The sequence below is a fragment of the Stegostoma tigrinum genome, chromosome 7, assembly GCF_030684315.1.
Source record: "Stegostoma tigrinum isolate sSteTig4 chromosome 7, sSteTig4.hap1, whole genome shotgun sequence".
NCBI lineage: Eukaryota > Metazoa > Chordata > Chondrichthyes > Orectolobiformes > Stegostomatidae > Stegostoma > Stegostoma tigrinum.
This window is the reverse complement of record NC_081360.1, coordinates 66328812-66340820: the sequence shown is the minus strand read 5'-3', so window position 1 is coordinate 66340820 and position 12009 is coordinate 66328812. Positions and strand designations below refer to the sequence as shown.

Genomic DNA, 12009 nt, shown 5'->3' with positions numbered 1-12009 from the left:
GGTTAGGCTTCCTTGGGTTGGTGATGTCATTTCCTGCGTTGGTGATGTCATTTCCTGCGTTGGTGATGTCATCTCCTGCGTTGGTGATGTCATTTCCTGTTCTTTTTCTCAGGGGATGGTAGATTGGCTCCAAATCAGTGGTTGTTGATGGAGTTCCGGTTGGAATGCCATGCTTCTAGGAATTCTCGTGCTTGTCTTAGGATGGATGTGTTGTCCCAATCAAAGTGGTGTCCTTCCTCATCTGTATGTAAGGATACGAGTGAATAGTGGGTCATGTCGTTTTGTGGCTAGTTGATGTTCATGTATCCTGGTGGCTAGCTTTCTGCCAGTTTGTCCAATGTAGTGTTTGTCACAGTTCTTGCAAGGTATTTTGTAGATGACGTTCGTTTTATTTGTTGTCTGTGTAGGGTCTTTTAAGTTCATTAGCTGCTGTTTTAGTGTGTTGGTGGGTTTGTGGGCTACCCTGATGCCAAGAGGTCCGAGTAGTCTGGCAGTCATTTCGAGAAGGAGAAATGTATCTTTGAGAGCTTTGCCATTGGGAAATTGACTTGAAATTTGGGATGAAAATGGAATGAGGAATGTATTCATAAAACAAATTGCTTTTAAATACAATTACATTGTATTTGGCATAAATTGCCTTGTATTTCATATATAATTCATGTTGCATGCATGTCAAAAGCAAAATATAACCACTTCCATGAGGATTTTGCCCATGCTAAATGTTTAGCACATTAGCTCTCTATTGTGCAGAAATAAAATATAGGCTGAACTAATCTCAATAAAATTTTCAATAAAAAGTAATCTCAATTACTTTCAAAAGTACATGTGTATAACATTCCGATCAAATATGGGCATACATTCCATAGTCCATAATTAAATATTTAAAAAATATTAATTAAAAATTGTTATTCTAGTCCTGTTAAATTTATTTTTAAAATGATCCTGACAATATTTGTAATTTAAATATCAATGAATTGCTGCCAGAGATTTCCAGTGGCATATTAAGTGTAATGGGTTGTCTGTTGACCTGGGTTGCATTTATATTATTTTAGTGCTATGTAGTAGCCCTCATAAAGTAAACCAAGTGGAATGGTTTCCATTAATGATAGAGCCTGACTAGAGGACAGAGATTTAAAGCAGTTGACAAAAAGAAAGGATCAAAAATTTTCTTCTTAAATGCAGAAATTTGCTATGGTGTGAAGCCATTGCATGCAAGGATAGTGGAACCAGATTCAGTAGTAATAGTGAAAGGAAATAAAACAATTTGTGGGTCAATGGGAAAGAGTACGGTAGTGGGACTAATTGAATATCATTTTTAAAGTAACAGCGCACCTTTGGAACTATTGGCCTTCTCTTAACCTGTGATTTTGTAGTAATATGCAATGTGATTTTGCAGCAACAGTAAAGTGCCTCAAGTATGTAAAAAAAACACTAACTAGTTTTCTTAATCAACTCCTAAAGGGCCCATTTTCACTAATTACCATATTGTGAAATTTCATCACACTGACACTGTACTAATTTGAAATGTGCTTTTCTGTTTTTGACATAGGTAGTGCTTCCAACCTTCATACTGGAAAAACGTTCATTACTGGAGATGTATGCAGATTTTATGTCCCATCCAGACCTGTTCATTGCTGTTACAGATGGTGCTACCCCTGAAGAGAGGATGATCCGCTTTGTTGAGTATTACCTTACCTCATTCCACGAAGGCCGCAAAGGAGCCATTGCTAAGAAACCGTACAATCCAATTATTGGTGAAACATTTCAATGTTCATGGAATGTACCAAAAAACACAATAAACAATAAATCATCCAGTACCTCATCACAGAGTTGTCAGCAAATGACAAAATGTTCTGATGGGACAGAAGGAAGAGGCCAATCAGACTATCATTTAAGATTTGTGGCAGAGCAGGTGTCTCACCATCCACCTGTTTCAGGATTTTATGTAGAGTGTGAAGAGAAAAACATGTGTGCAAATACGCATGTATGGACAAAAAGCAAGTTTATGGGCATGTCTATTGGAGTTGTAATGATTGGAGAAGGTAAGGATGTAATGGTTTCTGACTTGAAAAATGAAAAAAAAAATAGTGGTTACAATGAAAATGTGAATGTTAGCTTGTTAAAACTAATATGTTTAGGACTGAGAGCAGACCAACTATTGGTTTAATTATGAAACCAGAAATTTACCATTATTGAGTTCTGATATTTTTGGAAAAAAAAAGTTCAGTTTCAGTTTAAGAGTTCATGTGTAAGATGTTTTATGAGAAGCTAAAGACAGCTTTCCATGATCCATGATGGCACTTTAAACTGCACTTTTAGTGCTTTACTTCAAGGAATGGTGTAATAGCGATTTGCCCTATTATCTTGTCAGAGAAATCCAAGGAAACAGCCTTGTCTCTCTGTTAGGAGTAGTGGAGAAGAGCATTAAAATACAGAGAAAATGGTCAATAAAATTGTGGAAGTGTTATCCAATATCCAACTACCTTTGTGGATAGGGGAAGATTTTATTTGACAAGCTACTGTTCATAACTTGTTGAGCCACCTAGTAACTGGTCCATCTCCCTTCTCTTTCAAATGGCGTTATCATTGGTCCAAAATCTTTAAACATATTTTCTTTGTTTCAGTAATCTTTTAAGAGTATTACTTTGTAGCTGAAAACATTTTGATTTCTTTTTAATTATCTTGCCAAGTAAATAGTATTTTAACATGCATGACAGTTATCTTTATTTGAAAATGTAAAGACTACCCAAAAGCTTTAAACAAAAACAACTAAAAGTCTGGCAAACTTCAAAGTCACAGATTTTAACTGACCTGAAGAAGAGATGTATGCCTTAATGTTTCAGAGTTGTATAGATTTAATTAAGTGTGAATATATTTTGTATATGAGATATTAAATTCTTAATCAGCATAGATAGCTACCAATAAATCAGAAGAGTGCTTTTTATTTTAGTTTTATAGATGAATGGAGCATACAACAATTTTGATGGATCAAATCCTATGGTATGCTTCTGGATTTATGTTGTTCTGACATTAACAATGCAGATATTGTCAATCCATTCATTAAACTTTGTGTTCTCATATGAGGAAGTCAGTACTGACCACTCTCCTGTGTCATTTTACAGCATTCATGTTCAAACTTTACAAATTGAATGAAAACTATTAAGTTTCATACATTAGCAGTAGATAGCAATAATTGACTTTGAAGGTCATGGTTTCATTTCAAACTTCATTTTGTTTTAACCCATTCGAATGTTTGCTCTTATGTTTTGTGGTTTCTGTTGCTTTTTTTGATTACTTATTACTTGCCTTGCTTTATCTAAAACAGGTTTATTTTATACTGCGTTTTCTTAAAAAAATAACTGAGTCTTACAGTATTGTGCCTCTTTAGATTTTCAAGGTGAATCTCCATTGTCTTGTACATATCTGCTTATTGTAAATGTTAATCTTTAAGCTAGAGTTTGAATTTTGATTGCGTTAATGAGCTTTGCATTTTCAAGTTCATTAGATTCAAATAGTTTTCATTTCCATATCCTTCATTTCAGCATCCTTTACATTCTGTAGGATCAGCCAAGTTGTCTTTGAGAAAATCATAAGGACCCAATCTCTCTCAGATACGTTTGATGTTTGTACAGTATCCATCGACTGTGCTATGTAAACAATCCTCCCTAAGATGGTTCAGTTCTATTAACCACTGCTCAACAGAACTATGTCTACCACTGCAGTTTGGAGTTTTTGTATTATGTAAATTCTTGAAGAAACAAGAAGCATTGCACTTTCATCTACGTAGTTTACAAAAAGACATAATTTCCTAAGGCATTAATCATTTTGAAATTTGAACATTCTGAATTCCATAGTTAACATTGAGATGCAGGAATTTTATCTTTGTTAGCATTTCCTCTACTCTAATTTGTTGTTTGTACCTGAAGTTAGCTGCCATTACTATATAGCAAACTGCAGGTATAAAGATGATCACTCAGGAAAGGATTTACAAAAACAACCAACTCCAGAATATTGACTTAGTCAGTATGTTAACTTTATAATGTAACTGCAGAGCTTGAATTTCCTCACCATTACTTCAGCATTGTGTGATTATGCTTAATGTGTTTGATTTTTGGTGTCAGATGGTGAAACGTACTTCAATGGCATATTATTGGCAAGCCAGGCTCTTATCAGGACTTGTGTTTGAGTCTCTAGGCTACAGTAGATCTCAAGCATCTTTTAGCTTATGTTTGGTGCTGCAATTCTTTCTACAAGTTTCTGTTTTCATTTATAGCAATTAATTCAACTGCTAAGGCATTGTTCTCAGTTTGATTAGGCCCTGAAAATTGAATACTGGGTTCGAGAACATTCTTAGGTATTATGCCACTATTTCACAATTTTGCAGAGGCATTCCTTTCTCATTATTTCTGTAACCTGCAAAAGGGCAAGTAGAGTTGAAACTGTCTTAATAAACAAATATAATCCAGGTCAGACAATATGTGCAGAGATTTTACAAGGTGTTTAGAATGCATGCATTCCACTGGCAAGCAATCCTATTATTGACTGTCAGGTGCAACTCGAGCTTAAGGACTTGCAGTCTCTCTGAGGACAGAAATTCCGTATTACTAATTGTGAAATAGTACATAATATGAACTGCCACTCTGTCAAAGGTACAGCAGCCTGTAACATACCAAAGATGGTCATGAAGGTACCCTAGTGCCTAATAAATCTTATTAATATTTGGTCGAGTTCATTTCAGTTGATAGTTGGTTGTTTTCGGCAGCCTGGATTTAGAAGTGTAGTGTATAACATATTAAATAGTTTATTGGAATGGTGTCTGGCCTGAGATGAGGGCTGATCAGCTGTAAAACAAGTGCCCACAACAAAGCTCAAAGTGACAATGGAACTGCAACTCTTTTCTGAGAGGGAAGTGGAGGGTGAGCTTTTCTCAAGTGAGGAACAAGCATGACAGCTGTATTTAAGTTTTTATAAATGTAATTGTAAACAAAATAGGGGAAAAGTATGAGCACACAACATTTAAAGATAAATAGATGCAAAAATCTTGTGAAACTTTGCAACTTTGGTTTTCTGTAGAATGTAATATTGAAACTGATTTCTGTCAATATGAGTACTTATCTAGGAGAATTTCCTTTTATATATGCAAGAGTCATGGTTATATAATGCAGCTCAGGAGCCTGTTAGACATGCATTTAGTTGCATATAATGCAAATCTGCACTCTTGATGACAATGAATAGCCAAATAGTAAGTCGTCGTGCTGTTGGTTGATTTTTCCATGTTTTCAAAGGCTCCTGTAACAATATGGCCATTCCCAATTTGTGCTAACAGAATTTAATCCTCTCCAAGAAAATACTTTTCTTATTAATTACCTCAGCAAAGATAGGCTGTCTGTACATTTGAGTATGTTGATGCTAAATGAACTTGGTTCTAGTCTTAAAAAACAAACACGAAAGAACTGTGGATGTTGAAAATCTGAAGCAAAATTAAAAATTGCTGGAAAATTTCAGCAGGTCCGGCAACATCTATGGACCGAAATCAGGGTTAATGTACTGGGTCCAGTGACCCTCCTTCAGAACACCGGTTCTATTGAAAAGGTTCTACTTTGCATGGAAAGACAAAGTGCAAATCTGGATTCTTGCATCATGTAGAACTAGGGTTTCCAAACAAAGAGTAACAGTGACTTATTTAGTTTTATCTGCTACCAATTTCAATCAAGAATCTTCCATGAAACAAGAGTTCTGACACACATTGCATTTTGAGTCAAATATATTTACGTTTTTAAAAAGTCACCTTAGCATCTATAGTCATCTATCTGAAAATAGTGATTACACCAAATTTGTCTTGTCTAGCTTGGAGTCAAGACTGCTTTCTGATTTAGAAGATTTGATCTAATTGCATATACTTAGCCTCAAACTAAAACCCTGTCCCACTAAGTGACACATCAAGTTGGCCTCCTATGGTATGTGGCAGATACCAGAATGAATATTTACCCATGAGGTTATCTTTCATTCTTTGTAGTTTCCACTATGTACTAAGGATCAACTGATTCAGACCCTCAAATCACATTTCTTTGAAGGGTATTAAGATCCATGTATACGCCTAAATGTATATGTGTTTACAATTTCTTTGTTCTGCTCCCTCTGGTTGAGAGCTACAAAGTAGCCCAGGGAGGTGCCTTTATATGGCGCAAGAAGGGAAGATCATATGATGTCAAAACTATCTTAAAGGGCCCTTGTGATTTTCCTTGTTGACAACCTGGGCTGATCCTGTGGTATGGCGGATGCATCCTTTTGAAGAATGAAGAATGCCATGCAAGGTAGGGAATTGCTTACCCTTTAATTCAGTCATTATCTATTAATTTGTGTTTTGGATTTTCTCCTCTTTCTTAAGGAAGTGACTCATACTGGTTCCAATGGAAACAGCCTTGTATGATCCATGAGCCTAGTTTAAGCCTAGGCCATGAGTACAGTGATATCAGAATTAAGACTGGGCCTTTCTTTAATCAAGGTCCAAATAATCACACTGTCCTTGAGAAGTTGAGGACAAACCACAATTGACTTTCTTTTTAAACCCTAATCCATGCAACTAGTTTGGTAATGCTAAAACTCACTACATTGCACCTTGCTAACAAAGTGTGGAGCTGGATGAACACAGCTGCCCAAGCAGCATCTCGGAGCACAAAAGCTGATGTTTCGGGCCTAGACCCTTCATCAGAGAGGGAGATGGGGCCAGGGTTCTGAAATAAATAGGGAGGGGTGGGAGGCCGACAGAAGATGGATAGAGGAGATGATAGGTGGAGAGGAGAGTATAGGTGGGGAGTTGGGGAGGGGATAGGCCAGTCCAGGGAGGTCAGACAGGTCAAGGAGGCAGGATGAGGTTAGTAGGTGGGAAATGGAGGTGCGCCTTGAGGTGGGAGGAGGGGATAGGTGAGAGGAAGAACAGGTTAGGGAGGCGGGGATGAGCTGGGCTGGTTTTGGGATGCAGTGGGGGAAGAGGAGATTTTGAAGCTTGTGAAGCCCACATTGATACCATTGGCCTGCGGGGATCCCAAGCGGAATGTAAGATGCTGTTCTTGCAACCTTCGGGTGGCATTATTGTGGCACTGCAGGAGGCTGATGATGGACATGTCGTCTGAGGAATGGGAGGGGGAGTTAAAATGGTTCGTGACTGGGAGGTGCAGTTGTTCATTGGGAACCGAGCATAGGTATTCTGCAAAGTGGTCCCCTAGCCTCTGCTTGGTTTCCCCAATGTAGAGGAAGCCACACCGAGTACAGTGGATACAGTATACTACATTGGCAGATGTGCAGGTGAACAGCTGCTTAATATGGAAAGTCATCTTCGGTCCTGGGATGGGGGGTGAGGGAGGAGGTGTGGGCGCAAGTGTAGCGCTTCCTGCGGTTGCAGGGGAAGGTGCCGGATGTGGTGGGGTTGGAGGGGAGTGTGGAGTGGACAAGGGAGTCACGGAGAGAGTGGTCTCTCCGGAAAGCAGACAATGGTGGGGATGGAAAAATGTCTTGGGTGGAGGGGTCGGATTGTAGATGATGGAAGTGTCGGAGGATGATGCGTTGTATCCGGAGATTGGTGGGGTGGTATGTGAGGACGAGGGGAATTCTCTTAAGGCGGTTATTGCGGGGGCGGGGTGTGAGGGATGTGTTGTGGGAAATGCGGGAGACACGGTCTTTTGCCTTAAACAAAAACTGAGACCTGTCAACAGTGTAAGCCAGGAGATGAATGTGGGGCTTTCCTGTATGACTGTGTGCACCGTGCAACGTATTAACCCTCCTGAGAGCCATTAGGAGAACAACTTGCTCAATAATTTAAATTCAGACTCAACTTGGTGTTTCATCAGCCACCTTTATGACATTTTTTTTAAACAGCACATTGGAAAGTATGATGAAAAATGTATTTTTAATTCTCATGCTATAATGTGTGATATTAGTTGGTAATTAAACCCAATGAAGGGAAATGTGGGCATTTTGAAATAGTTTTGAAATAGTTACCTTTGTTCTCTAAATGAATATACAAGCCAATTTTGACCAAATGCTCAACATGTGCTTTTAAAGGTGTTTCTCTTCAAATTGTGAATATACAAGTTAATTTGTAACAATTTGCTAATACAGTGTGTTGAGTTTTTTATTTAAGGCTGCGATAATTGACTGAATTTAATTGTCGGTACGTATTTGAAAAAAAGTGTTGCTCTAGTTTATTTCAGGTATGCAAATGAAAACATAATAAGCGAATACCTTTTTGCCATTCAGGTCTTCTGTGTCTCTTGGAACATGGAGAGGAATACACATTTACTCTTCCTTGTGCATATGCTCGTTCCATTTTGACTGTTCCTTGGGTAGAACTTGGAGGAAAAGTTAATGTCAACTGCGCAAAGACTGGCTACTCTGCAGCTATTACTTTCCACACAAAACCATTTTATGGTGGTAAACTTCACAGGTACATTTATCCTTAGTTATGTGCATCAGTGGTCTACGGTGACTTGGTTAATAGAAATGCACGGAATTTTAAGGCTTTCTTGTAATGTAAAAAAAGTTGCAAAATGCATAAAGAAAAGCAAATGTAAATCAATAAACTATGAAGTATGAATAATCTATAATCAAGGGAATGCTTAGGATGTACATTAGATTCTTTTTGGTCTATCGCTAAAAGGTCAAAGTGATGATTATAAAATGTTTTGCTTTCAAATTGTGCAATTTCCTGTAATCATTTCAGGATGACATTACAGTACCAAAAATAGTTTGCATTTAACTTAGAGTAGCATTCCAATGTGACATATGGAGCTTGAAACAGAGACCAAATATAATGAGTAAGTGAGGGAATACATAGTTGAAGACGTGAGTTTGAATTAAAGCAAAGCCAAAGTGAGCTGGAGAAAAGTGTTTCATGTAGGAACATACAAAAACAGAAATTGCTGGAGAAACTCAGCAGGCCTGGCAATATCAGTGAAGAGGATACAGCATTAATGTTTGGGGTTCAGTGACCTTTCTTTAGAACTGATGGAAGCTAGGAAATGAATGGGTAGACAAGGACTGTTAACAGTACACCAGGGAAGAAGAGAAGCTATTTGATGATAATGGGGACTGTGAGTAAATGAACAGTCAATAGACAGTAGACAATAGGTGCTGGAGTAGGCCATTCGGCCTTTCGAGCCAACACCACCATTCTTTATGATCATGGCTGATCATCCACAATCAGTATCCTGTTCCTGCCTTATCCCCATAACCCTTGATTCCACTATCTTTAAGAGCTCTGTCTATCTCTTTCTTGAAAGCATCCAGAGAGTTGGCCTCCACTGCCTTCTCGGGCAGAGCATTCCATATATCCACCACTCTCTGGGTAAAGAAGTTTTTCCTCAACTCTGTTCTAAATGGCCTACCCCTTATTTTTAAACTGTGTCCTCTGGTCCTGGACTCACCCATCAGCGGAAACATGCTTCCTGCCTCCACAGTGTCCAATCCCTTAATAATCTTCTACGTCTCAATCAGATCCCCTCTCATCCTTCTAAACTCAAGAGTATACAAGCCCAGTCACTCCAATCTTTCAACATATGATAGTCCCATCATTCCGGGAATTGATCTTGTGAACCTACGCTGTACTCCCTCAATAGCAAGAATGTCCTTCCTCAAATTGGGAGACCAAAACTGCACACAATACTCCAGGTGGGGTCTCACCAGGGCCCTGTACAGCTGCAGAAGGACTTCTTTGCTCCAATACTCAATTCCTCTTGTGATGAAGGCCAGCGTGCCATTAGCTTTCTTCACTACCTGCTGTACCTGCATGGGTGCTTTCATTGACTCATGTACAAGAACACCTAGATCTCGTTGTGCTTCCCCTTTACCTAACTTGACTCCATTGAGATAGTAATCTGCCTTCCTGTTCTTGCCACCAAAGTGGATAACCACACATTTATCCACATTAAACTGCATCTGCCATGCATCTGCCCACTCACCTAGCCTGTCCGAGTCACCCTGTATTCTAATAACATCCTCCTCACATTTCACACTGCCACCCAACTTTGTGTCATCAGCAAATTTGCTAATATTACTTCTAATGCCTTCGTCTATATCATTAATATATATCGTAAACAGCTGCGGTCCCAGCACCGAACCTTGTGGTACCCCACTGGCCACTGCTGAAAGGGGAGATGCAGCGCAGATTGGGTGACTGTTTTGCAGAGTACCTACATTTGGTCTGTAAAAATGACCCTGAGCTTCCAGAAAGCCTACCCCTTCAACACATTGCCGTGTTCCTGTGCCAATATTTCCACCTAAGGCCTGCTGTTGTACTCCAGCAAAGCCCAATGTAAACTGGAAGAATAACACCTCATTCTCCAGTTGGGGATCTTAAAGTGTTCAGGATTCAATATTGAACTTAATAATTTCAGGGCATGAACACCACCAGTGCCTTTGACCCATCCCTATACCCCAGGTCCTGTCATGTTTTTCACTACAGCCAACCCATCATCACCTACTCCACTATCACTTAGCTAGCTTATCCCCTTTCTTGGCTTACTACTCTTCCTCTTCTCTCTCCCCACATCCTCATCAGCAAAAATACTACCTTTTCCTAGCTACTATCAGTTCTGAAGAAGGGTCACTGGATTTAAAACATTAATACTGTTTTCCCTTCACAGATACTGCCAGACATGCTAACTCACCCCAGGAATTTTTTGAGATAATGGGAACTGCAGATGCTGGAGATTCCTGAGATGCTGCTTGGCCTGCTGTGTTCATCCAGCCTCACATTTTATTACCCAGGAATTTTTTGTATTGCTTGTTTCAGATCTCCAGAATCAGCAGTTCTTTGTTCTAGTTTGATTTAGTTTCAAGGGGTGTTTGTCTTGTGTAACTTTTTTTTTGCTTCTTCCTACTCTCCAAGTCGTCTTGTCACTTGAGTATTAACTTTGTTTTCCTTACCTTTCCCCATCATGGACATGTACCTTTGCTCTACTCAAAATATCTTTGCTTTTAAAACTTCTTCCTCATTTAGTTTTGCCTGCCAGTCTGCAATTCCATTTACTCAGACTAGATCTGTTCCCACTCAATCGAAATTGGCTCTCAACCAATTATTTGTCAATCTTTTATCTGAATTTGACTTCGTCTGTTCCACAACCAAGCTGAACCATATGACTGCTGTCCCTAATTACCCATTAGAATCAGATCAAGCTAGGCCAAAAACCTAGTCATCTCAAAGTTTCTGTTAAACACGCATCAGAACATCTTTTGTCCAAGAATATAAATACCTAGTCCTGATATTTTTTTGCAGCAGGTCTCTAATTTCATCCTGACATGACATTCCCTCTTGACTCCTTGTGATTGTCGCTCATTAACTGTATCTACCGTTTGCAGTATCCCTAATTTAGATCTCACCTTATTTCCACTTATTCTAACTGTACATAACTGTTTCTTACTCTAATGTTACTTTATCACCTCAATTCATCGTGCTGTTTATTTTTCCAGCCTAATGTTATTTCCAAGTTCTCACTCTTTAGCAGCATTATTGAGACCTTCCATACAAGTGCGAGTACATTGCCTCGCAAAGACATTGATTCTGGCTGAGTTCAGGAAATCCCATCTGCTCGATGTTAATCCTCCTCCATTCCCTCCATCACAGGTTCCAATGACCTAGAAGCCTAAAGCCTTCCCTCCTGTATAATTTGCCCAGTTATGCAATCATCTGCTTGCTTTAAAATTCTAGTTACCGGTGCATATTGCTGCTCAGGCTGGAGAAGAATGGGTTATTGTACAGTGGAGATAATGGGAACTACAGATGCTGGAGAATCCAAGATAACAAAGTGTGGAGCTGGATGAACACAGCAGGCCAAGGAGCATACTAACAATCACAACGGCTAGGAGTAAGAATGAATATCATCTTCACCCTAAGTTACCTGCATCGCCCTCAAATGATGGAGCTCGGGCCTAGACCCTCTGATGAAGGGTGTAGGCCCGAAACGTCAGCTTTTGTGCTCCTGAGATGCCGCTTGGCCTGCTGTGTTCATCTAG

At 39.2% G+C, this 12009-nt stretch overlaps 1 protein-coding gene across 5 annotated transcripts in view; it reads left to right on the top strand.

Annotated features, from left to right (window-relative positions):
* Positions 1-12009, top strand: part of osbpl11 (oxysterol binding protein-like 11) — a 95495-nt gene that overhangs the window by 70584 nt on the left and 12902 nt on the right. For 4 of the 5 annotated variants that reach the window (XM_059647379.1, XM_048534827.2, XM_048534828.2 and 1 more), the window contains 2 exons: positions 1550-2042; positions 8257-8443. In XM_059647379.1, coding sequence (XP_059503362.1) covers positions 1550-2042; positions 8257-8443 — 680 coding nt within the window. Of the gene's footprint in view, positions 1-1549; positions 2043-3542; positions 6292-8256; positions 8444-12009 lie in introns of those variants that run through there. The other variant, XM_048534831.2, reaches the window with a different exon arrangement.